This window comes from Centrocercus urophasianus, unplaced genomic scaffold (assembly GCF_019232065.1).
Source record: "Centrocercus urophasianus isolate 14NV4802_14NV808 unplaced genomic scaffold, USGS_Curo_1.0 seq_10, whole genome shotgun sequence".
In the NCBI taxonomy this organism is placed as follows: Eukaryota; Metazoa; Chordata; class Aves; order Galliformes; family Phasianidae; genus Centrocercus; species Centrocercus urophasianus.
The window spans coordinates 91,494,531-91,521,611 of record NW_024884142.1 but is presented as its reverse complement, the minus strand read 5'-3'; the positions used below and the strand labels follow the sequence as shown (position 1 = coordinate 91,521,611).

At 37.0% G+C, this 27,081-nt stretch overlaps 1 protein-coding gene across 7 annotated transcripts in view; it reads left to right on the top strand.

Moving 5' to 3' along the window:
• CDC42BPA (CDC42 binding protein kinase alpha) overlaps positions 1 to 27,081 on the top strand; it is a 153,193-nt gene that overhangs the window by 109,565 nt on the left and 16,547 nt on the right. For all 7 annotated transcript variants that reach the window (XR_006171413.1, XM_042834461.1, XM_042834646.1 and 4 more), the window contains 15 exons: positions 1,575 to 1,666; positions 3,761 to 3,837; positions 11,830 to 11,949; positions 12,583 to 12,663; positions 13,243 to 13,348; positions 14,068 to 14,204; positions 14,491 to 14,630; positions 15,334 to 15,415; positions 16,540 to 16,756; positions 17,623 to 17,685; positions 18,254 to 18,847; positions 20,732 to 20,829; positions 21,835 to 21,919; positions 23,423 to 23,546; positions 23,991 to 24,108. Coding sequence is in view for 6 of the 7 variants with exons in the window: in XM_042834461.1 (XP_042690395.1) it covers positions 1,575 to 1,666; positions 3,761 to 3,837; positions 11,830 to 11,949; positions 12,583 to 12,663; positions 13,243 to 13,348; positions 14,068 to 14,204; positions 14,491 to 14,630; positions 15,334 to 15,415; positions 16,540 to 16,756; positions 17,623 to 17,685; positions 18,254 to 18,847; positions 20,732 to 20,829; positions 21,835 to 21,919; positions 23,423 to 23,546; positions 23,991 to 24,108 (2,134 nt within the window). In the remaining variant the exon portion in view is untranslated. The remainder of the gene's footprint in view (positions 1 to 1,574; positions 1,667 to 3,760; positions 3,838 to 11,829; positions 11,950 to 12,582; positions 12,664 to 13,242; positions 13,349 to 14,067; positions 14,205 to 14,490; positions 14,631 to 15,333; positions 15,416 to 16,539; positions 16,757 to 17,622; positions 17,686 to 18,253; positions 18,848 to 20,731; positions 20,830 to 21,834; positions 21,920 to 23,422; positions 23,547 to 23,990; positions 24,109 to 27,081) is intronic.

Below are 27,081 nucleotides of genomic sequence, written 5' to 3'. Positions count from 1 at the left end.
CAGCAACAGTATGTGCTTGTAGGAGATTATGAATGCTCTTGTTCCTTGGATCCATTTTTTGAGGTTTTTTGTGTTGTTTTTTTTTTGTGTGTGTGTTTTTGTTTGTTTTGTTTTGTTTTTTGTTTGTTTTTTGTTTTTTTGTTTTAACTTAAATTATAAAATTTCAAGTAGGGCATATGACTGAAGTGGGGAACTAGTACCAAGACATTAAATTTCTAGGTCTCTAGCTTAAATTTAGTTCAGATCAGTGGTGCCTAAAATCTAATACTGATGAAACTTCTTGAAACCCTGCAAACACAAATTTGATGATAGCATTTGTCGTAGCATTTACCACTGAAACTTGTACCTGTTGTTTCCTTTGCTAGTTTGGACAGAAATCAAATACAGAACATGAGATTTTTCTGAGCCTACAAGAGAATTCTGTTTAAGGCATGTTTAAGAACAAGCTTGCACTACTACTAATGATTACAGCTGAATTCTGATGAAAAAGTAGGCATGAATTCCTTTAGCTGTGGTTTCAATTCCTTCTACAAGCGTTAACTTTGTTAAGCAAATAGGCACAGTAGGTGAAATACAAAATACATCCTGTTTGCATACCTCCTGCCATATGTTGTAATTTGACTTAAGCTAAAGCATTGCAAGTATGCCATGAGAAGAAAATTGGTCCTGCACTATGATGTAATAGAAGTTACATTTCCAAATAACAAATCTCATTGAAGTATTGCAGTGCTGGTCCTTTGAGTTGGTGTAGGTTGAAGTAGATGCTTAAGCTGAAATATGACTTTTGAGCCTTCTCTTAGAGTCACACACATTCTGTTCCTTCTTTCTCTATAGAAGTACTTTTTTATAGGAGCATTTCTGTCATCTTGCAGTGGCTAAACACGTAAAAGGGCAATACAAAGCATGGAAACATCTCCTAGCAGAGAAGGGGTAGGATGTGATGTAAGAATTTCAAATACAAGCAAAATGAAGAATTTTTCTTGAATCGTATCTGTGGGGCACTGACTTGTTTTGCAGCTTTAGGAAATAGTTTAGACAGAGCTGAGGTATCTGTGAAGTGGGAATACCATTTCCACTTAACTGGGAGGTTTTCACACCAGGTAACCTGATGATAGGCAGCGGTGTAGATCCTGTAAAAATATGAATGTCACTGTTTTCTTTGATCAGCAAGGATGAGGAGTGCTGAGTCAGAAAGAACTGAAACAGCTAACAGTTATACATGATCTATTAGTATCAGAGGTACTATGAATGAACAAAATAAAAACTCAATTTCTTTTTTTTTTTTTCCTTACCCACAGGATACAGGCTCACACAATTACTCATACATTAGAGATGTGACCTTACCTAATGGTTAAAGAAGGGCAATTAATGCCTGTTCTGTTTCTTTAAGATACCTTACTGAAGAGGTCCAAAGTGGTTTCTGAGTTCATTCTTGCATTTGATGAGATCATGCAGCTTGCTGGGCATTGATTTTTAACTGAGCAGTAGTCCACATGCAAAGATGAATAAAGAAAGTGATTTGTAACATTGGTTCTCAATGTTTACAAAGGATTTTTGTTTGTGTTCTTTTGAAGTAAATTACAAGAATCTGAGAAGAAGAACTTGGAACTGTTGTCCGATATTGAAAGGCTGAAGAAGGAGACGGAAGAACTTAGATCAGAAAAGGGTATGGCAACTGATATCCAACTAAATAAGAACATATTTCACATTTGTGGGTACATCTTATCAATTAAGTGTCGTCTTTTCTCTAAAATATGATACCAGGAAACTTTGGCATACAAAATGTGAGCACAGCTATTGCATGGTGAGATGTACCCACAGTTGAATTTGCTCATGTGTACTTGTAACAGCTTTGGTGATACACTTGAACGAGTAAGATATTATCCATGTTGGAGTTGTAGTACTTTTGTTTGGCATATGTATGGTATTTGACTGCCAGAAAACTGCTGAAAGAATGGATTTTTTTTGTAATTGTTTCCCATCTTTGATGAATGAAAGGTATTTAGACTTTAGCACTAATCACTGTATTTTTCGTTTATGAACATTTGAGGCCCTTAAGAAGGAAAACAGCTGCAGAGGCACTGTGCAGTTCATTCATTGGTTTCTTCAATGGATTCATTGATTGGCTTTGTAAACATGCAGTGATCAGTGTGGTCATGTTTGCTTTGCTATGGTTGTAAGAGAATATTCTGGGATTTCTGTTGCATCTGCTAACTGTTTTGCATTAGAGAAGAGACTTTTAGTAAGTCTGAAATGAAAAAAATTCATTGAGGTAAGATTAATGATTTGGCTGATTCTTTACAGTTCCCGTAGTACCTCTAATATTTGTATCTTCTAAGTGGGAAGAAGTGATTTTTCAGGCCAAAAGGAATTACCAGATTTTTTGTAGGAAACTGCTTGAACTTGAGTTTCAAAATTCGAGCAATAGTTGCTGCATAGAGATTTCAAATGTTGTTTACTGTCATAACAGCCAATAACGTGTTGTAGTTAACATCTGTTTCCATATATAGGCCTCCAAGTGTTGGCTGACTGGTAAAAAGGATATAAACCTGTACAAAATGTTCAGAAATCACTGGCACTGATGAGCAAATACCACTTAGGGAATTGTTAATTTTTCATCTCGATGTTAGTGCTAAGATCAGGATTATACTACTGAGTGGGGACATTAATGTTTGCTCACATCTAGCTTTTACTTTTAGATTTATATTTTTGAAAATATTTTTAAAAAATTGTCCATAGTTACCCTACTTATGAAATCTACCTTTCCATGAAACAATCTGTTAAGAGCTTGTAATTAATGTTTCATCTTGTATTTTTTCTAGTCTTAATACCTTATTTTTGTGGAAATGGAGATAAACACTTGCTTTTTTTTTTTTTTTTTTTTTTTTTAAAAAAGAAGAAAAAAAGGAGTATTAACTATTGTGTTTTCAGAAGTAATGTATAGATTCTACTGTAATTAGTCAAATATTTTGATAGGAATATATCTTAATTCAACATCCTTATTATCTTTTGGACTTGATTCTCCTTTGTAAGAAGAACTGTATAGTTGTCTCAATCATTACTTGTGTTGAGGATTCAGCTGCAGTTAATATTCCGTGGTAGACTAACTTTCTTGTACGTGTAGATTGATTTCTACCATCTTTTGCTCTTGAGAAATGCATTGCAGAAACCAAGAAGGGTGGGGAAAATGATTACAAAAATGATTCTGTAGGAAGTAGGTTATCAGAGAATTTTGTTTAGTCTTTTTCTAGGATTTCAGTGTATTTATATAAAAACTGTATTACTTGAAAATACCATGTATTCCCAAACAGCATGTTTTGTGTGCTTTTTGTTGAATCTCACTGTTTGCTTTTATCTACAGTCTTGCCACAGCAGACTGTCCAATGTGCAGGCAGAGCAGGGGTGACACCTGCCGTGTTAGTGGTTAAACCTGTATGATTCAGTGCATGTTGGAGATGGCCATAAGTGCATTAGAAACTTGTGTATTGCACAGAAGGCACGCATAAGTATGGTTTCATGCTCAGTTCACACCACATGCATCCTAGCTTGGAAAAGGCTAATTAAACATTTGTTGCTTGCTTTAGTGGGTATATATCTATTAAAAAAAGATTTTACTGTGGAAAACAGACCAAACATGACAATTGCTTTAAACAAATGTAGCTGTCTGAGGTGGATTCCCAAACCCAGAATGCGGCAAGGCAAAGGTCCTCCATAAAATGGTCACTTTTCTGTAGCTTAAAAACCTGCTGCTGTTTTCTAGGTGTAAAGCACCAAGACTCACAGAATTCTTTCTTGGCATTTTTGAATGCGCCTACCTCTGCTCTGGATCAATTTGAAGTAAGTGTAAAGCTGCTTGCTCTCTCAGTTGTCAGTGAAACTTTTTACTATTGCTGTTTTATACAGAATACCCACTTGCTGAGAGTTTGTTACTGTTTTAATGATATTATCCTGTATTTACTTGTATACAACAGTATGTGAATATTGCTCGTCATTTGCAGTGCTGGCTGTCTTCTCTTGAACAGTTAATAATCATAGCGAATTCTCTCTAAAATGCTGAATGCAGAAATTTTCCTGATATCATAGCAAACAAGTAAAGCAAAGGTGCTCAAATGACTTTGGTACGTGTTCAGAATAATGCTAAGTAATGTGAATGCTGGTTTTGTAAACTTGAAAGTATGCAAATAATCCTTGATTGCATTCTGTGAAGTGGTTGATACTGAAGTGGTTGATATTTATTAGGATGTTTTCATTGTTTGTTCATTTTCATTCACAGATTTCTAAAACCCAGATAATTGCTGTTCATTTCCTCTCCACAGAATTTTATTCCTAAAAAATAAATCTCTTTAATTCCTTTGTTGCTTTTAGAATAGAGACCAGTTTAGGTAGAAAGTATGGATGTGGAAAATTGAAACAACACAATGCATTTCTTATCCTCTGTTTTAATCAACAGCCAACAGTGCATTGTTTTTCTTTAGAGAAAAGCAGCCAGGGTGAAATACTGGTCAAACTAAATTCAGTGGGGACAACACACCACCTTCACAGTTATACATTTGTTGTAAAATCTGTGATTGTTTTTTTCCTGATACATGTACAAGATCATATTTAGCTACAAAAGACATTCCTGATGCTATTAATCTTCCCAAATTAAGTTGCTTTTTATTGTGTATTCATTATTCCATTGTTGTCTCATAATTCATAATTAACGCATTTTTTCATTTCTTTTTTAAATGATTTTCCTTGTAAGTTACTTTTAGAATAAAATTCCTCTTGGAATGTAGGAATCTTGTTTTATTGAGTCAATGCAAGAAAAACATTTGATTTTGTGTGTTGATTATTAATTGTCTATGAAAGGCAATTAATGAAAACTTGGGTAACATTTTGCAATTTGTCATTTATAGTTGTTTACTTTTGCATTTTTATTTATACTGAAGTTTTCTTCATCCATCTCTTTTTCTGTCTCTCTCCCTTCCTTTGTTTTTTTCTTTACTGCTGATTTCATTAAAATAGGACTCCTTTTCCTCTTCTTCATCCTCATTGATTGATTTTATCGATGACGTAAGTCTTTGGTTTTCAAACCAGTAAATCCCTCAATAACAGAGATCAGTTGATTGATTTGGGGTATTTGAACAATAATGCAGTCAAATAAAATGCTGCAAGTGCAGTAGAGAATTATACCTGTAATACTTACACCTGCCTATATAGATAGAATTAAATGGTTTTCTTTATGTGAATAATTCTGTATTGAAGAAGGTTGTTTCTAATGGGGAGAAGCTGCTTTGGGGTCTTTACTTTAGAAAATGGTTCTAAAATTTCTGGCATACTTCTATCACTTAGTTCTGTTGCTTCCTGTCGTTCTGTCAGTTGTCTCCAAAACTCTTCTGGTCACTTCAATGGAAATGTTTCCTTTTAAGCCTGTATTGCGGGAAGTAATTTTTATTTCGGCTTTGAAGTGACCTTCTTGATTGATTTCTTTTTACTGCCTTTTGAGATGCTAATTTTTAATCACAGCAGTGTTTAAAAATTTGCCCTGATTAGCTGCTTGCTAAGGAAATTAAATTACAAGCTGAAAATTGACTGCATTATATTTCTTCCAGGCTGAAGTAATAAGCACATAATTGTAAATGCTCAGAGGCTTTAAATACTCTACATCATTTGTGGACAACCACCCATTGCCATTCTTTGTATACTGTGTGTGTACATCTGTGTTTTTTGATATACACATACAAAAGTGTGTAGCATTTAAAGTACAATAATCATACTTGCATTAGAATGCAGTATAATTTATTTTATTTTAGAAATATTTGTTGTGAATGATGTAACAAGTATTGTATACAGATCTATTCTACTGATAGCATTTCCTTTCACCAATTCTGAAAGAACTCTTTTCGTTGAGACAGGTAGAGTTTCCCGTCTTGTAAAATGTGTAATAAATGAATTTTTATGTCCTTTACTGGGTTAAAGAAGTGTTCTGTATGTTGCCATAGCATTAGGAGCTTAGTTTGTGTCAGCAGGCTCTTTCATACCAAGGTACTTCTGAAAGAAGTATCTATTACTCTCCTACAGTGATTGATGAAGACATTGGAGCACACACTCAGATGAAGTCTTGTTTGGTACCCAGATTTTATTTTTGGAGTAGCTCCAAGTATTAATGTGTATAATGTTGCATCTGGATGATGTAATGCATACAGAATCAAACTTCGAATGCTGTATCTTCAAGCTGAATCCAACAGCTGTTTTTTTCTCAATTGCTTTGGGCAGGAGTACAATGCACTGGTGAGGGGCTAACCTCACTAACAGAGGGGCAGAATGCTATCTCACAAATCTGCTGAAACTCCAGACCCAGAGAGTTGAGTGTTCAAAGATGAGAAAAGTGCTTTGCAGACGAGTACAGTGCCTGCTGAGTTACCTTTCTTTTTTGAAAGAGAAATGTCTGTTGACCTTGTTAATAGTGGAAAGTAGTGTAATTAAGTTGTGTTTAAAGTCAATTCTGCATCCTTCTTTACTTGGACAACTATTTGATTCATTCATGGATTCTTAATGCCTAGTTCAGTTGTCAAGATGAGTGGTTTATATGGTTCAGCTAATTAAGTAGGTTCAGTGTCCATATATTTGGCTGAACTTAAAATGAGGGGCTCCTGCTCTCTCTGTCCACATCAGGGCTCTCTTCCTCTCCCCCCAGATGAAAGAAAAGCAAAGCAGAGTATTTGCTGGATATGACCTCCATTCCCTTTTCAGTGTCTCTTTTTGATTGTAGTTACCTTGAATGTTTCCTGTAGCATCTCAAGGAGAGCTAAACCTATGCTCAGTCATATCTGAAAAGTGGATGGGCTCCTTAAATTAAGTCCAGGGAAGTATTAGAAGTCCTTAGGTTAGACTCAATATAGGATGGTTTTCAAGAAAGTCTCTTCTGTCATCAGCATCCCAAAGTAAATATTATCAATGGCCTGAAATGAATCTCCACCCTCTGTGCTTCATTACAAAATGACAGGTTGTAAGCAGTGCTGATTTTGACTTGCTGGTTGTATTTGACATTTATTGGGTAGGTATCATGTTCTGTGTCTGCCTTCCAAATAGTGTATTTGTTTATCCCTGAGAATGATTGCAGTAAATGCTAATTGCCTCAGTGAGGAAAACAATAGCTGTGCGTTTTCTCTAGAGAGAATTAAAAAATAGATATCTCACTGTCTGTGGCCTGCAGATGCCGAGCAAGAAAACGAGTAGCTCAGTACTCCAAGTAACAGTCGCTGCTGTTCCAGCTGTTCCTCTTTAAATCCTCAATCCTTGATCAGATCTACAAAACTAGTGCTGAAATCTTCATGGTTGCAGAAGCTAATGTGTCCAGAAATGATCCTTGTTTCTGCTGTGTGCATGGGAGAGTGTGAAGAGGAGCAGGAATAGGTTTTGCTGTCTGAGGTTTCAGATTTTGGTGGGAGGGCAGTCACCCTCAGTGACTCTGCTGTACTTCCTTCTAAATCTTCATCTTTGTTGCCTTGTGCATCGCAGGCTGTTGGTAGCGTCACGTAGGTCTGAAGTCTGCTGTGTTCCCTGGAAGTGTCTGATAATGGCACTGCTGAGCAATGGGTTTTGAGCTTGTTTTATTTTTTGTAAAGGTTGATCTTTGTGTGTCTCACCAGCTAATGGAAGCAATCAAGTTGTTTTGTTTAAAGTTGAGTCAGTGATTATTTACTAATGGTAAAATGGAATTCCAGTTACCCTTGGCAAAATTTTTTTCACTTGCTGTAAAAGATTATTTTTTCCTGTTGTAACACATTATGAATTAAAAATAACTTTCTAAAATCATCCTGTGGGATTTTAGTTAAACTAAACAAATCTTAGACAGCAGAATAAGTCATGTTCTCAATTTTCATTTTTAAATAGTCAGTACAGTAGAGTGCTCTGACTGTACCTGCACATTCGTAATGAAGTTTAGAATAATCCTTAATGATACTTCAAATTGGCTATATTGCTCCTCCAGGAGATTGCCTTATTCATCTAGTTCAGAACACAGAGATATACTGACTACAAGTTTTGCTGCTTTGGTGTAACGTAGCCTACAGTTTCACTGTTACTGTCCAGTGTAAAGATGCAAACTTTAAAATAACTGTTCCTTTCTGTGATGTTTCTTTCCGCTCGTTGCCCCAGAATACTGTTTTGAAAATACTTTTAAAAATGAACGTGTCTGTGTGTGTCTAAAAACTACACCTGCAAACATACAGCAATGAATACTGAGCTGATTTCCGTGTCACTGTTTGGTTTTGTAACATATTCTCCTCCTTTCTTTGTTAAAGCGCTCTCCTTCCTGTATTCCAGCTAACAAAGGCAGACGTGTAAGAGGCTGTCTTACTCTGTGTGGCCCTTTATTTTTGCCTGTCATGCACATGCCTTCGTTTAATGTATGGATCGTCTGCATGTCTTGTGCTGCTGCTGCTCTTTGCTGCTGTTGCTGCTGCTGCTGTGCTTTTTGTTGTTTTACAGCCCTGGACTAAAAGCTTTTGGATGATTTGTTTTGGTAATACTTCCATGTGCGGAGTATCATTGTCTACTTTTTCATCTCAGTGTGGAAGTTCATTGTGAGAGCTGTTCAGGTTGCTGCAGGATGAGAGATTATGCTGCAGGATGAGTTAAATAAGCAGGATGAGAACATGCCAAATGAGGGCCTGTTTGAAGAGGGTGTGTGTAAGAGTTTCCTACAGAAGATAAATTTTGGCATTCGGGAGGCGTATCATAGCAAGTGATTGAAAATAGCACAGAGATAAATAGCAAGAGGGAAACTGAGTGTTGAAGAGGACAGGACAAATTCATACAAGGAAAGCAGAGTTGTATGTGTTATAGTCTGCTAAGCTATGGTGTTTCACAAAGCAAAGTGGAATTCAAAACCTGATGTTATCCATGCCTTGTCAGACTGCTTTGGTACTAGGTATGCTGTGCACATTTTGAACTCGCATTGCTTTTTTTGATTCTTTTTTGTATAGAAGATAATAGGAACAGGAAAGTATAGACAGCATTTATAATGAATTTTCAATAAACTATGATACACACAGCTCCAATAGTTACCTTAAATATGTAAATCAAAGCACACATCTCTGTGTTCAGGGCAAGCTTACAGTAACTGCTTGCTTTTGCCTACTGTGTCTCCAGTTCAGATATGTTTGCACAGTAGTCAACTTTGGCTCAGGCCTTCACAGGTGACATTGTGTAGACCACCAAACACAGAGTGGTGGAAGCCAACAAGGCTATTACAGTTTGATCTGAAATGTTGTTTTCCTAATCTTGGTTTAAAACTAATTTTAGTGATGTTAATATGACCCACTTAAATTGAGTTCAGTTGCTTCTGTAACTTTCTTCTCCTTGAAGTAAAGAACCTGAAGATTACTGCAGCATTACAGCTTATGGCTCTGTTTCTACAGTGAAGTTGGTGGTTAAATTCCCTTCAAACTCAGTAATAGTAGATCAGGTTCTGTCTGTTTTGTGGGTTTTTATGTTCATAAGCTAAGTAAAAATAGATTTGTAACTAGTTCAGCAGTTGATTTTGCTCCACAAAGGCTTTGTAGGACATTCCAGAATAGTTCCATCATTTATTATTATCCTGGTACCAAAGTTTTTAACAGACACTGTGAAAATTGTTTGGTATGCAGATGCTACTTTGAAGGGAGGACCTTCTGAGTATGTGGAAATGTTTATGCACTTATAGATATGATCTCTGGACTTAACTTACAGAAGACAAGGAACATCTGCTTCTTGCTATGAAAAATTTTCCAGTGGTTACTCACTGGGTTTATTTTTTAAATAAGGCTGTTAAGAAGTAGCTAGATTTTTTGAGGTTAGACAGTTTACATGTCACGTTATCACATCTTTAGGCTTTATTTATTTATTTAAAATAAAAAGTTTAAAATACTTAACTCAATTTGTCTAAGGATTCATAAGTGCTTCTGATGCTGGGTAAAGCTTCCAATTATAATTTGCTTCCGATAAATCAGTGTTCAGAATGTTTGCTTTACTGCTATTTTTTGCCTCAGTGCTTGAGATACATGATCTGTGTGTGGAAAACAGGTGTACTGCATGGTGAGAAAGTCTGTTCTCACTACAGAGAGAAGATGCATCTTAGTATGCCTGTGTTGATTAAGCTGATGAGCCTTTTTTTTTTTTTTTTTTGAAGGCTATGGCAAAGAAGCCATTAAACTTAACTCACTACAATTGAAAAATAAACAAAAAAACAACCAAACAACAAGAGAGCTTCATCTGCACCTGTTCACTACCATGGTTAATTTCTTGAGAACAGCGTATGCATGTATAAGATTGGCTTGGCATTATGTTTTATACACACAAAGCAGTACAGTTTTTGGAATTCCTATTGTGATGTCAGTGACAAATGAGGAAAAAAAAATAATTGGAATATTCAAATATATCTGTAAAAGTTGCTGCAGATTTTATTTTGTGCACAAAGTAGCCAAATCCTTAGCAATGATTAACAGTTGATAATGTTGCTTCAGAAAAGCCCAACAGGTAGTGGAGCCGTCTGTAGGCCTCCAGCTTTTAGTTTTATTAGTAGGAGAGAAAAGCATCCTCATTTCACTTTAATCATAACATTGAAATTAACAAAGAAAACTTTGATGTGGAGATGTCATATTTTCAATGAAGAATTTTGCATTCTCTTAAATACTCTAAAGTTGTTTTATAGGACATCAAATCATACTCATATGAGGGCTGCTCCAAAAGTAATGTCTCCTATTTTATTATGTTGGCCTACCACGTCAGAGGCAGATGTTGGTGGGATGGCAACAGAGGTTGAACCTTCCCACCAATATTCCATTACATTTTGTTGCTGTGCAACAGATGGCAGCAGAGGGGCAGTGTAACAAATTGGCATCTGACATGGAAGTGTGCATGGAGCAAAGGGGTGTCCTTGAGTTCCATCATGCAGAAAAAAAATGGCACCCATTGACATTCATCAATGCTTGCTGAATGTTTATGGAGACCCAACAATGGATGTGAGCACGGTGAGGCTGTGGATGGTGGTGGCAGTGACAGTAGAGGTCACCTCTGCTAATGCAGATTTTTACAAGCACAGCATGCAGAGTCTTGTGCATTGCTGGTGAAAATGCAGAGCTGGTGGTGCTGACTGCTGAAAAAGAGTCTTTTGTAGCTGAGCATGTGCTCTATCAAACTGCATTATTGTGCTCTTTGTTGTGGCTTCCATGGGAAATAAATAAGAGGCATTACTTTCAGAGAAACATGCATACTACGCTGTCAGTATAATTCTGTGTTTGGCTTAGTTTCATTATATATCAAAGTCTAGGAAAACAGCCCACTGGAGAAACTATATTCCTAATAGTTATTTTCCTTTTTTTGTAGTTCAGATGGAGTACAAAAAACCTCAATTCTCTGTGAAGCACTGATTTAAGGAGATGCATTATTTGCTCTACTTTTTCTTCTAATTTTATTCTAAATACGGTTGCAGTGATTTTCATAGGCTATATGGGAATTCGTTCCTAACAGATCTCTCTTACTGATTGACAAAAAAGAGTTGCAGTTAGGAAATATTCTTTGAAAGTGCTGAATTACAAATCTGCTTGAGTATTTTTCAGGCCCTTGAACTAGCAGATTTTATGCATGTGTTCACCTTTCATCCAAAGCCATAATGTATTCATAGTTAGTAATTTTTGTTGTAATTTTGTAGCTTGATTAAGAAGTTGATTAAAACTGAATTTTTCTCTCTCAGTTCTCTCTTAGGAATTCTACTGCTTCCTTATCTTATTTTGGTAAGAGTCAAGAATTCTGTTTTAGTGATGCCTTTGATTATTTTTTTTCTTTCTGGAATTATTCTCCTAGATTGATTCAGTTGAGAACTTCACATTATCCAATACGCCATCACGGGATGAAGATAGCAAGTCTCACCTCCATTCAAGATCAAGGTCTCCTTCTACAGCTAGTGAAATTGAACCAATCGAGGTACTGGAAGTTGACTTTTTGTTTAAGGAGTACTCATATAAAAATTGCTCTAGCAAGTCTTTTTGTTTAGAACTAAGCTCATCATTTTGCAGAGACTGTATAGGACCTTGTAAACAGCCTTCTGCTGCATGAGCAGTGAGCTGTATGTAGGGGACCTTATACATCTGGTTAGTTGATTGAGGATGGGGACTGCAAAATCAGTTACTAGATACAATCTCTCTTCATAATGTATTCTTAGCTATGAATACTTTAAAAATATTGGTGCAAAGTTAATGTTGTATTGCACTTCATAAGAGCATGTTATGGAGCCTTGCTGAAAGTCTTACCAGTACAGAATATTGGCAAGTATCCCCTTTCCCTCTTAAAAGATTACATTTGCTGATTATTTTGTGTTAGAAAATAATCAAATGGAGATTATGCAAAATAATTTTAGACATTTAAGAAATGAAAATCACACATCCTTTTAATGACAAGATGTGTATTCCTGTGTCCATACTTTGTTAGTCAGTTTGGTTTCTTTGCTTGTGTATCTGGGGATGGAGCGGATGGCATATTGTAATATTTTTATTTTATTCAAGCAGTCTTTGATAGTGTGTATTTGATGTCATTTTGATCTTTTGGGGACTAATCCAGGTTACAGATCATCCTCCTCGGTCAATTCACACACCAACCATGCGGACAGCGTATATTGGATCGGGACTCTCTGCACCAAAGGTATTCAGTCATGTGTCTGTGAGTTCTGTATTGTAAGGGAAAAAGTATCACCCCTGGGCCACAGCTTCAGGGGTCTCGAGAGAGCTCTCTTAGTGCAGAAGTTGATTGCTTTCTAAAATTTAACAGCACAATTCTTACGTTATGTGGTGTTGACGAGTTACTGTAGGCATTCCAGCCTAACAGCACACAGCCATTTGATTATTATATTTGATTATATTGCACATTGATATTAATTATCAATATGTTAATGTATTTGGTTACGAGTTTGAACTTCAGAAAGACATAAATGAACCAGAATATGAAAGGAAAAAAGATTTCCAAGGGAAATACCTCCCTAGTAAGGTAACCTGCACAATTCTCTTATTTGGGACCATTACATACCTCATCCAGAATGTCTGTTTTCAATGGCTTTGTTTACAGAGGATGGTAAGTTATTAGTAACAAAGCTTGATAATTGGTGTTTGCAGCCTGTGCTATGAGCTTAGATCTCACTTCAGCAAACACCTTTATGTCTGTGAAAAAATAACTATTCTTCAGAAGCACTGCAGGTACTAACATCCTTTTCTGCTTTTTTCACAGCCTAAAGCCCACCAGTTTGTAGTGAAATCGTTTAATACTCCAACAAAATGCAATCAATGCACATCTCTGATGGTTGGTTTAATAAGACAGGGCTGCACTTGTGAAGGTAAATAAGGCAGGAAATGGGAACTGAAATTCATACAGATGCAGATTGTTCAATGAATGTTGTGGTGCAAGAGTGCAGGTGTCTTCTATTCACATTATGAATAACAGAATATATACATATGCTGCCATCTAATAGTGAAAGTCAAATACTTTGAACATCTCATGTAAAAGATTACCAAGTTATCTGGTAAAATACTAATTCTGGTTGGTGGCAGAAGAGTTCAGTTGAGTTTATTTAAAATAGCAATACGGGGCCACAGTCAGTGGTTAAGTGTGCTGACAGAAGCCTTGCTTATGTGAGGTCATTGTGTAAGGCAGTTTTTCTATTTAGTACCAATTTTGTTTCTTTCTAGGACTGATTTGCACTAGGTTTGTATATTCACAGAATAACATACATCACTTAGAGTTACCAGCTTTTTGTTTACTAGTAGAGATGGGCCTGGAAAAAAAATCATAGGGAAATTATTTCAATATGAACTTCTAATTTTTCTTACTTGAATGAAACCAGACTATAGCCGTACAGCTCTGAAACTACACAGCTCTGAATTCAGAACATATCAGACCATGTGCATGAATTTACATTTCTGTCTCAGTGTAGCAAAATTCAGTACAAATATTTGGTTGTTAGCAAAAAAACCAAAAGTGTTGTCATCATTATGATAGCTTTTGCATTGCAGGAAATAACCATTAAAACCATTTGTTCCTTTTCCTCTTCACAAGTGTGTGGATTCTCCTGCCATGTGACCTGTGCAGACAAGGCCCCTGCAGTGTGTCCAATCCCTCCTGAACAGACTAAGGGCCCTTTGGGAATAGATCCTCAGAAAGGTATAGGAACAGCTTACGAAGGACATGTCCGAGTAAGTATCAGGTGGCTGCACTTGGGCACTGAAGTTAAATTTTTTTGCTTTCTGGAGTGAAGCTATTAATTATTGAATTGCAATTTTTGAGGAGGCATTTAAGGCCAAGTTGGACAGGGCTCTGGACAGCCTGTTCTGGAGGTTGACAACCCTGTCTGCAGGAGGGGCTTGGACATCAATGGTTTTTAAGGTCCCTTCCAACCTATGATCCTGTGATTTTTGTACTGTAAGTTTAATCTTTGCACGCAAAGTTACAGAGAGGTGATCAGAATTTATTTTGCTATAGGTACCAAAACCAGCTGGTGTAAAGAAAGGTTGGCAGAGAGCGCTGGCAGTAATCTGTGATTTTAAACTCTTCCTGTATGACATAGCAGAAGGAAAAGCATCCCAGCCAAGTGTGGTAGTGAGTCAGGTCATAGACATGAGGTAAGCTTTTTGGTGCTGAGTTGGAGCTTGCCATGGGAGTGGGGGGTGGCAATTCAGCCTTCGTTACTAACTTCATGTACTACATTTCATCTCCTGAGCTGTGTAGAAGATCTGGAATGCATAAAGAAGATAATTATATTCTTTTCAGGTTGGATAGAGTTTTTGAAGATAAATTGATCTTTGTGGTTAAAATTAGTATAACTTTTTATGCAGAAGGATTTGTACCTTGTTCATCTTTAGCATTATTGAAGTGCTACTGATGTCACTGAGGGTTGAGAGGACATGTAAGCTATAATTGAATACATTAAAACTTGTAGGGTGTTTGGATTTTTATGAAATACGTGGAAGGATGTTCTTACTTCAGTGTCTTCTTTGTAGTTTGATTTTTGAAAAGTTTTAAATTTAAACAGACATAAAAACAAGTATCTGGAGTAGATTTTTTTTCTTTCGGCATATACCAGGAATTAGTAGCAAAGCATGTATGTGTTTCATCTGCAGAGAACCAGAAAAGTTGCAATGACTTTAAAAGTTAGATCTCAGTACTGTCTTCTTGTGCCTTAGCAAAAGAAAAAAGAAAAAAATTAGCAAATCAAGATTATCGGTACTATGGAAATTAAGTTCAAAAAACAGCACACAGCAACAATGAATACACAGATTTGACTCTGTTTAACTCTTTTGCAATAATGTTTATGGTCTCCACAAGGGATGAAGAATTCTCAGTGAGTTCTGTCTTGGCTTCGGATGTCATCCATGCAAATCGAAAAGATATCCCCTGTATCTTTAGAGTAAGTATGTGTGTCTTGAACGTATTAACCCAGAAGGAGAGGATTTCACTCGGTGACGTGCGATGTGCATTCACAGAGTGCTTACTAATGTTTAACTTCTTCTGCAAGTTCTGGCTGCGCGGTATTCATGGCTGCAGCAATGCATAAAGCTCTGTACTTATATCCATGCGTATCATAAATTTTTTCATGGTAAAATAGCACTGATACATAGCACCCATCTCTGTTTTACACAGTTTTTTTTTCTTTCTAATCTTCCCATTAAGACCTATATCTTACGAGCTTGCTGTTCATCACTTGGAATTCTTTTGTTCATGATTTTCTACATCTTCATTTCCCAGAGTTGCTTTCTGCTTCTTAGTTTGATTTGTTGAGTTACTCCTGAAGCGTTTGTTGTATATTAATTCTTGGTACATGAGCACTGGATCTCATAACTACCTCATCAGGTAGTTATTACAGAAATCCAGCATAACATATTCATGAAAATCTGTCATTTGCATGGTATCAGAGGATTTTGCCATCATTGACTTTTTCTATTGCTGTCCTGGATATTTAATTGAAGATTTGACCTCAGTGAAAAATCTTTGGTGTCTAATTCCTGTATCATTTCTTTTCTGTACCACTGTATTCCACTCCTTGACTTTCCTGCTTTCAGACTATTCATTGCTCTGCATGCTGAGAGGAGATAAATATCCCAAAGTAGTTCTCACTTTTATCTGTTACAGTTGTACCAAGTACATGAAAAATTTCATAAATCATTCTTGTGTATATACCGTTCCTATTGCATTCAGTAACAGTGAAAGCTGTTGTTTAAAAAATATGGTTTGCTTTGTAAGAAATGCTCTACGTTATAAAATCACTGAGATGAATACCACTCTGATTTAGAGTGAGTGTTTCCTTATTACAGAATGAGTATAAATGCATGTAAGAAAATAAAGTTTTCAGATTTTGCTGAGTTATTCACATTAGCTTTTTCTGTGATAGTTTTTCTATTAAGTAAGGTTAAATTTTTTGCTCAGACAGCTAATTGAAGGAGCATCTAAATGCATTTGATATTCTTGTATAAATGATCAGGATGAAATCTTTTATTGCTTAAGATTTAAAATATATATTTAAAATTTTTTCAGGTCACAGCTTCCCAACTCTCTGCAACCAGTAATAAGTGTTCAATCCTGATTCTAACAGACGGTGAGAATGAAAAAAGCAAGTGGGTAGGAGTGCTGAATGAATTGCATAGAATCTTGAAGAAGAACAAACTCAAAGACCGCTCAGTCTATGTTCCCAAAGAAGCTTATGACAGCACCTTACCCCTCATCAAAACAACACAGTCAGCAGCAATCATAGGTATGAAATAAATAAGAAGTCTGGCTCAGTAATGACATTCCCCCATATGCACACATTCATAGTAATGAGCTATATTGGCTAACAGTTGGATATTGCAGTTTTGCTATTCTGTAAAGACAACTCCTTCACTGGGCAAAATTAGAACCATAAAATAGGTGTAAATCACTGATTTTTACAACAGTCTGCTGCTGTGTCCAGAGAGAGAACTGGAGAGTTGAGAAAGAGCTTAGTAATTTTAAATGCAACCACACAAAATGTTGAACTCAGATTATTTGAATTTGATGTCTTAATTATTTCAGTGTCAGTAGTATACTTAAATATCCGAGTTTTGTTAAAAATAATATTCCTTTTGTTATATCTGCTAACAGGAGAAATGGGAAAATGTGGGTTTTTTTTTTTAGAAATTTGAAAACCAGGGTGGTTTCCAATGTTTTGTTTAGTTTTGGTAGATCATAGAATCGTTAAGGCTGGAAAAGACCTCTGAGATAAGTCCAGCCGTCTACCTACCACCAGTATTGCCCTCTGAACCACAGCTCAAAGTACCACATCTGCCCTTTCCTTAAACACCTCCAGGGAAAGTGACTCCACCACTTCCCTGAGCAACCTGTTCCAATGCCTGACCAATGCCTTCTTTCTGAGAAGTAGTCCTTCTAGATGTCCAACCTGAATCTCCCTTGGTGCAACTAGAGGCCATTCCCTCTTGTTCTGTCACTATTTACCTGGCAAAAGCGGCTGTGTTGGTTAAGGCTTTTTGTTTATTTCAAGATATTAAAAAACTGTTAATCAGAATTATTGCACATGTTGAAAAAGTACTTTGAAACAAAAATAACCTGTTTTCTTTTTTTTTTTTTTAATTAATGTCGTAGATCATGAAAGAATAGCACTGGGGAATGAAGAAGGGTTATTTGTTGTGCATGTCACCAAAGACGGTAAGAGACTGGAAACTGATAATAATTTCCCTTAATAATCAAAAACTGACTTCATAAGGTTTTTTCTTTTTCAGTATCCCCCAGTTTCATTTTAGTTGGTTTTATTGTGTTACCAGCTGGGCAGCCCTATGCGAGAGCAGATGATCAAGATCACACTGTTCTGTGTGCTTTCTGTTTTGGGTATCCAAGATTTTTGCCTTCTCTTCTCTTGCTGCTCACTTCAGTAAGGAAGCTGGCTTGGTCTTCACTGTAACCTCCTCCTTAGTGCTGGAAATTAAACTTCACTTTCAGTAGAGTATAGACATGACTATTTTTAAAATGAATTCTTAATAACACTTCAGCTGCTATTGAAGTGCCTGCTTGTCCCTTTTTCTGATAAGAGTCAGATTTTATCCGGCCATTATCAGTTTTGGAATCATTAAAATACAAGTTTTTATTATTGTATATTTAAATAAAGCAAAGGAGTAATAAAGGGAATTTCTCGTGCTTACCCAACAGAGTTTTTAATTGGTTTGCATTTTACCATGATATACATGAATTGTGGTGTTTCTGTTTGGTTTTATTGTAGAGATAATCCGTGTTGGTGATAATAAGAAGGTTCATCAGATTGAGCTTATCCCAAGCGAACAGCTCATTGCAGTAATCTCAGGACGAAACCGTCACGTGCGACTTTTCCCTATGACAGCCCTGGATGGAAGGGAGACTGAGTTTTATAAGCTGGCAGAAACAAAGGGCTGCCAGTCAATAGTTTCTGGACATGTGCGCCATGGAGCCCTTACATGCCTGTGTGTAGCTATGAAAAGGCAGGTCCTCTGTTATGAACTAAATCAGAGTAAGACGCGTCACAAAAAGATCAAGGAGATCCAAGTCCAGGGGAACGTCCAGTGGATGTCGGTCTTCAGTGAGCGACTTTGTGTGGGCTACCAGTCAGGTTTCTTAAAACATCCCCTTCATGGAGAAGGCAGCCCACACAGTCTGCTCCATCCAGATGACCACACGCTATCATTTATCTCACAGCAGCCAACTGATGCCATCTGTGCAGTCGAAATCTCAAATAAAGAATACCTGCTGTGTTTTAGCAGCGTAGGGGTTTACGTTGACTGCCAGGGCCGAAGATCGAGACAACAAGAATTGATGTGGCCTGCAACTCCATCATCTTGCTGTAAGTCGCTCTGTGTGTCACTTTAACTTGCTATTATACATTGAAGTGATCCCTGCTTCTATTAATATCCACAGAAAGTGAAATACAAGGAAAATTGCCCAACAGTTAAATGAAGACTCAGCTTCTGTGTCAGCAGCTTTAAGTCTCGTCAGAGGGTTTAAACTTGATGTCATTTACACTGGCTTTGCAAACTCTGTAACATACATATGCTGTTGTAGCTAGCATAAAAAGAAATCAAAGGTCTGGATCTTGAAGTAAGTTGCCCGATGTCTGATTTCTAAACTCATGGCCTGTACTCTAGAACAGCGTAAAGCCTTAGGTCCTAGAGGGGCTATCTGGGATCTGTTTGCATTCACTACTACTGAAACTAGACTGTTGTTGTTTAAAACCTTGAAATTTGATTGAACTTCGTCTCAGCATTGAAACTCAAACTTTCTTGTTGTCATCAGGATCTGATAGTTTAACTTGTCTTTCTCTTAATGGTAGAGTCTTGCTTATTGTGTTATTTTTTTCTTTTCTTTTTATGTTCCTCCTTCATTCTCTCAACTTGTTTCTTATTCATTTTCTCTTTCCTCACTTTTTTTTTAAATTCAGCTTTGAATTTTTTACTCCCTCTTCCTCTCCGAAATACAACATCTGACAGGCAATGTAGAAAATGTATTTCCTAACCTTAAGGAAAAAAAAATGATGTTTTTCAAAATTACAATTCCCAATAAGACATATGTTAAGCATTTATTATATATATATTTTTAAAGTTGGAACTTTATATGTGTGACAGAGCAAAAAATGCAATGCCTAGCTTCCTCTTTTTGTTGTCTTTCTGAGTGTTCTTGAAGAGTAGCCAAATTTGTCCTCAGATTGTTTGCAATTGAGCACAGTCTTAGGCTTCTTACTTACTTCGTTGTGGCAGCTCTGCAGTCATGCTGCAGGGGGAGATTAATGTTTCTTCTGGTCTGAGTGAAGCCTCTTCTGAATGTGAAAGGATCCATTTTTACAGGCTGTGTATCACTTCTGTTTTTCAAGCAAGAGCATGATTATTACAGTATCAGTACTCAAATAGTGAATGAATCGAAATGAAATATTACATTTGGTTAAAAACAGATATTTTCACTTACATGACATGTTTGTGTCATTGACACCTCTGGAATTTCTTTCATTGCCCTTAAACAAAGCAATTTGATTTTGTTCCAACTGAAAATAGTGGTATATTTTGTAGCAAAACTGTTAGATTTAAACATAAATTCAATGCTTTTGTTATTCTTGGCAGACCATGGCAGTCTTTTTGGCGACATGGAAATACTGAATTCTCCTTAATGGTCCCAGTGGAACAAATTTCATGCTGGGGACATGTGCCAGATGAGTAGCATAGAATTCTCTTTATGGTCTGGAAAACACAAAAAGAGAATTAGAGCTAGAAGGAAACATGAGCACTATGTCATGGTGCTTAATTCCAACTGATGTTCAGTTAGTATGTAGTCCAGACTCCAAACTCATTCAAACAAGTGACGGTTATTAAATAACAATAAATTAAATACACATCATGTACTGAAAACTCTTAAAGATAGAATTTTTAGAGGAAAAAAACGTTGAACCACATTAGTGTTTGGCAATGTAAATTGGAGCCCCGTATAGTAAAAATAGTTTGGTTCTGCACAGTTAAAACAATCTTCTGATGGTTTTAGGTTTTTTGTTGATGTTGGTTTGCTTTTACAATAGATTTCATGATCTTCTTTTTAGTTATAACATGTTTTTAAGCCAAGGTTGTTGTTGGACTGTAGTTTTGTTTTGTGTGTTTCTTAGTAGTAGTAGTATGGTCAGACCCTGACAAGTTGTGTATCACCAGCCCTGTCTAAAAGCACATGACAATTTATCGTTCCGTCTCAGGTTACAATGCACCATACCTCTCTGTGTATAGTGAAAATGCAATTGATATCTTTGATGTGAACTCCATGGAGTGGATTCAGACTATTCCTCTCAAAAAGGTAATTTGCTGTTTTGGTATCAGTTAAAGAATATGGCTGCACTGTGATATTTCTTTGTTACAGTCATACGGTGCTGTTTTTAAGGACATTAGAGGTTGTCATTAAAACTGCCTGTTTTAAACATGATTGAATTAAAAGAAGTATTACAGCCAGAATTCTGTCAGGTTTTGATCACTTATCGAATGGAAGCAGTTTTTGAAAACTTGGCACTACCTTAACGTTTAGGAGGTCTTACAGCTGCAGCAGGCTTCATAGCCAGGGTAGTTGATGCCCCATGCCTATCCATGTTGGATAGGCATTTGAATAATATCAGAATGCTCTGACTGAAGTAGGCAGTTGGACTCGATCTTTGTAGGTCCCTTCCAACTGAATCATTCTCTATTTAAAGCTGGAGAGAGAAAGGCTTGTTTCTAACACAGCTGAAGAGTGGAATGGTTGTTTCCTTATGAAGCTGTAGGTCAAAAATATTAGTAGGTTTTAGCAATCTATATATAGTCTTAACAAGTCAAAAAATGTAATTGTGACAAGTGTAATTGTGACATGATACTAACACAAACCAAAGGCACAGCTTAGTGGTTTGTGCACATCTTAGATAAAACTATACTGTTATATGAAGTAGGCTTCTTATGGAAATATTTATATAAATGCTGGTAGGAATAGTGTTAAACCTGTGTCTTTAAAGAGAATTTTAGGCAGCTCTCTGTGTTCTAGATCTCCAAACAGGAGTTTAGAATCTAAAATTGCCTTTACCTCAGCTTTGAGGATTTAATGACTCACAACTCTTGATTCTGAGAGCATGCATCTGTCATGAGAGAGGAAAACACTGCTTCCTCCAGCCTCTCTTTCTTCTTTGAAGCAAACTTTACTCTGCACAGTTACACTGTTCTGCTATCTGGTTGATGTTATAACAGTACTGTGTTTATGAAGTTTATATTGCTCCTTGGAGCTTTTAGAAGATGTGCTGTATAGGTAGAGTTACTAAAAAGCTGATTTTCCTTGCTTCAGGTACGACCCTTGAATACAGAAGGATCACTCAACCTTTTAGGTTTGGAGACGGTTAGATTAATATATTTCAAAAACAAAATGGCAGGTAAGTAAAGAGGAGCTGTTTTTCATCATAAAAGTTTCTGTTTACAAAGCATTCTGGGAGAGAGCCATGCTTATAGATTCCACAGTAGTTGTAACGATACAGTTGTCTGACAGGCAGGTAGTCTGATTTTTTTTTTCTCCTCCTAAATATGCACTGAAAATTTGTAAAAGTCTGGGAATAAGAGAATGATGAGTTTTTCTCCCAGATCTAGTATTAAATGCCAAGATGACATGTACCTATGCCTTCATAGTTTAAGGATTAATAGTTACCTTGGCAGCGCTGGATAGAAATTAATACTATACTTGACCTAAAGAAGCCTTTCCCAAGGATAAAAAAAAAAAGTATAGTTTTATATATTCTTAACTTCTAATTAGGGCCTTACATGATTGTGTGCCAAAGTGAATTTATGCTAAGACTCTTTTTGGCCTTTTTCCTTTGTTGGAACACACTTCAAAAGCATAAAACTGCGTAATATGCTATACTTAAGTGAGAGGTGTGATCTATGCAGTTTAGCAGTCAAAAGCTGTGTGTGTTTCTAGCAATTATTCTGAAGGTAGTGGAAATAAACATACTGTTGTTGACAGTGTTTCATTGTTTGCTTAAATCATCTGTGAGCAAATTAGTGCAAAAGGAGTGGCAGTCACAGAGAGGAACAATCTGGTGGATGTGTCATGAAGTCTGCAGTTGATCTTAGGGAAAAAGGAGGTTTCAGTTCCATACAAAAACTATTCTTGTTCTCAGCACTAGCTGCTGGATATGTTCAAGTGTATTAAATTTAACCTTAGTCTTAGTATGTATAAAAGAAGGCAGAGCAGCTGCAGCATTCATTCAGAACGATATTCCTGTTGTATGATGATCATTGCTGCACATTGCACATTTTTATTGAAGATGCCTTGCCAGACCTACACATATGGAATAAAAATCTTCCCTCTTCCCACAGTTACAGCAAAAAATATCAGAGTTTAAATATTTGAGGAAATGAATGGAACAGGATATTGCATTGAGTTTCCAGGTGATTGGCAGAACAAGGCTTTTAGTGGCTTTCACTGAAGGCTGCCAAAAAAAGTTTGAGAGGGAGGACTGAGATCCTTTCCTGCCCACCTAAATGTTTCCAGGCTCTTGGTTTTCACTGTGAGAAGACACATTGTAGGCTTGCTTATGTGTCCAAGCATGTTTCATAATGTCATGTGTTTCATACTGAAGATTTTTCAAGAATGTTTTCCTTGAAAAGGGAAGGTAAAGATTTTGTTTGAAAGAATCTGTACTATTTTGAGTAAAATATGGTTGTGGCAACTTGTATGTGAAGATGGGTTAAGATGGGTTTTGTATAACAGAGTAATAAGTGATCAAGAAAACTCCTAAATCAAGGAGCGTTTATTCAGGGAAATTCATGGGAAATGGGTGCTGTGCTGCACTAGCAAAAGCAGAGAAAATGTCTTTGTATTATTATTCCATGTATGCCCAGTGAAGCGGCCCATTGGATCATTTTTGTCTTGATTCCAGAGGGTGATGAACTGGTGGTTCCTGAAACATCAGATAACAGCCGGAAGCAAATGGTTCGAAACATCAACAACAAGCGCCGCTATTCATTCAGAGTACCAGAAGAGGAGAGGATGCAGCAGAGGAGGTCAGTGTTCAACCTGTACTTGACTTCTGCACTGGCTGCACAAGTGATTTCATTTATTCACATTATCTGAAACAGCTGTTGTTTGGAATGCATGTTTGTACATACAGTATAGAGGTGCAATATGTAGGTATAATACAGCATCGTGAGTTCTGCTCTTGCTCATCTTACAGAGCTTTTTATCAGCTCTTAGTGTTTGTATATTTTTAATGGTAGCTTTTGGGTATATGGGCTGTTAGTTTGCAAAACAGCATTCATTTGTTCTGGGCCATAGGTCTTTTCAAGGTGAAAACCTGTCCATACCAGTGCTGACAGCGAGAGTTTATTACTGTTAAAATGACTAAATAGTTTATTTCCATTTAAAATAGCTGATAATCAAAGCTTAACTGTTTTTAAATGTCTATTTTCACCTTGAATAAGATTCCTAAACAGTATTTTCTCTTCCAGGGAGATGCTACGCGATCCAGAAATGAGAAATAAATTAATTTCTAACCCAACTAATTTTAACCACATAGCACATATGGGTCCTGGAGATGGTATACAGATTCTCAAAGACCTTCCAATGGTAAGTGCAGAAGTATATGTGAGAGTGACTAACTTCAAAAGAGGCTACAAATAGAAAAAGAAAAACAACTACAATTTTGGGTGTATGTTGAGAGTGTTTGATCTGTTTCTTATCAGTGGCAATGTAACTAGGTAAATGACATGGGACATGCTGAGGTGTTAGTGATTAAATGGAAAGGATGACACTTGAGAGTGAATGAAGGAATGCCTAATGCTTCCTGGGTTTTAAGACAGGTTGGTCTCTCAGTACTGAGAGTTAGTTATAGTTTTTTTAACACATAAGAAGATACACAATTAAGAGGATTTGTGCCAGGATTCTGTATGGAAATGGAAAGAGAAATTCCTTTCTTCATTAACTGTATTACTCTAAGTTCAATTCCTTTCTTCTTGTCCTTACATCCAGTTTAGCCTCTCTCTCTCAAACCTCTTCTCCTTAGACAGTGAAACTGTGGGAGTTTAACAATATAGAGTAACCAAATTTCTTTCTGTGAACAAGATGCTATTTTCTCATTTCCAAATTAATTATTAATAGTGAAACAGAACTTTTTACTTGAATATTAACCATAGTGCACCCATGTCTGTTTCTACATAGCCTTATTTAGGAAATACTCTCCTTGAAGTTAGTGTAGTTTATGCTGAAATACAGGTGAATTAATATTAGGATTTTATCATACAGCTTACTTGTAGCTATGTTGAGCATATTGTTTGTGTGTTATGTATTGCTCTCTAAATTCATTCATGGTAGATGTGATTCAGGATATGATAATGAACTCTGTAAGAAAGATCAGATTATATGATACTAATAGGTAATATGAGTACCTCCGTAAGACATAGGCACATAGCATATTTGTTGACTAAATAGAAGGGTGGGATGCCAACGAGAGAGACCTGAACATGCCCAAAAGGTGATCACGTGAGAATCCAATGAGATTTAACAAGGCCACATGCAAAGTGTTGCACTTAGATCAAGGCAATCCCAGATATGAGTACAGACTAGGGAAAGAACTCCTTGAGAGCAGCCGTGTGGAGAAGGACCTGAGCATTCTGGTGGACAAAAATGTAGATGTGAGCAGCAGGCTTGCAACCTGAAAGTCCATCAGTGTCCTCAACTTCATCCAAAGCGGAGTGGCCAGCATGGAGAGGAGAGGGAATTGTCCCTCTCTGCTCTGCCCTTGTGGGGCTGCATCTGGAGTACTGTGTCCAGGCCTGAGGCCACCACAGTACAGGAAGGATGTGGAGCTGTTGAAGCAGGTCTAGAGGAGATGGTCAGAAGGCTGGAGCACCTCTCCTAAGAGGGAAGATTAATGGAGTTGGGTTTGTTCAGCCTGGAAAAATGAAAGTTCCTGTGAGACCTCAGTGTGGCCTTCCAATACTAGAAGGGAGCTTACAAACAGGAAGGGACTGACTTTTTACACTATCTGACAGTGACAGGACAAAGGGGAATTATTTTAAACTAAAAGATTTAGGTTAGATGTTAGGAAGAAATTCTTTACTCAAAGGGCAGTGAGGCCCTGGCACTGCTGCACAGATCTGTAGTTGCCCCATCCTTGGAGGCTCTCAATGCCAGGTTGGATGGGCCCTGGGCAGCTTGAGCTGGTGGGGCATAGCCCTGCCCACGACTGGGGGTTTGAACTAGATGATATTTAAGGTCCCCTCTAACCTAAGCCATTGTACAATCACTCTAGCAGTGCTGTCTAAAATGATCATCACTATTGCTTGGAGTCAAGGCAGGAGGTAGAAGGGCTTTTCAGTATCTAAGCAGAAGTAACAATAAGACTGGAAAAGAAAACTTGCAGCTGCAGTGGATCATGGTTTTAGGATCTTCTGGTTTTATCTCACTTTTGCAAAAAAAACTGTGCTTTATGTTACACTGTACTTTAAGATCTTCATCTTGTACATGAACCCTTTTGGCACTAGCTTTTACTCGTATGAGGATAGGCAGGGAAGGGAAAGGATTTCCTTTAAATCTCATGAGAGACACTTGGAAGAGCCAATAAGACTCAGTGCAGTGAGCTGTGAGCAGCGTTTTGTGTATATGTGTGTGTTTATAAATGAACTAAAAATGGAAAGGAGAGAGCTGGTTCTAGAAAACACAAGACAAATCCAAGTGAAGTTGGCTGACTTTCTCTCACCTGGTTGTGTATATGTATGTGTACAGTGTTCAACAAGTAATGATAATTTGCTTCAGGGCAAGATGCAAATCCAGACTTCTTTCTAACTCTTCCTTTTCTGCTGGGTTCCTTCAAATACTTCTGGCTTTTCCTTATCAAAGAAAATAAACTACTACTGCTAGAAGATGTCATACTTCACACAATTGTTGAAAGTTCATGGGAATCAAAAGTTGAGAGGACTCTTAATCAAAACATTGCCCAAATCTATCAACTGTAAAATAAGGAATAATGTTACCTGCAGCTGGAGGTTTTCCAGATTCTCACCTGGATTAATATTTCTTCAGCTGTGCCATCATTAAATGGCTTTTGGCTTTAAATTCATTGAAGTTACACAAGTCTTGTGTTGGGTCAAAGGTCTTGTCTGGAGATACAACTGGTACTTTGCTTATTGCCATCAACATGATGTTTTAAAAGAAATCTAGGAGTCACTTTTTACGCTATAGAAGAAACAATAGAATATGCTAACAGTATAGAATTGGCTTCTGCACTCAGTCGATTGCTACAGCTTCTTTCTAAAGTTGCTACTGAAAACTCCCTTGTTGCAAGTAGTCTTAATGCTTGCAGAAGTCACTGCAGGTAAAGCAGATTTGATGTCTGTTATCCCAGTAGCTCCTTGCAGTGTCATTGTTTGTATTCCTTCCAGTACAGCACCAACCATGGGACTTAGAAGTAGGTGAACTTGAAAGTGTAACTTGAGATTAGGAAAAAGAAATTCTGTCACAATTAAAATTCTGCCCAGGCAGCTTTCTCTTTTCTACCAATTTCCTGTAAGGTGTTTGACTGGACTAAGTCTTGGTGTAGTC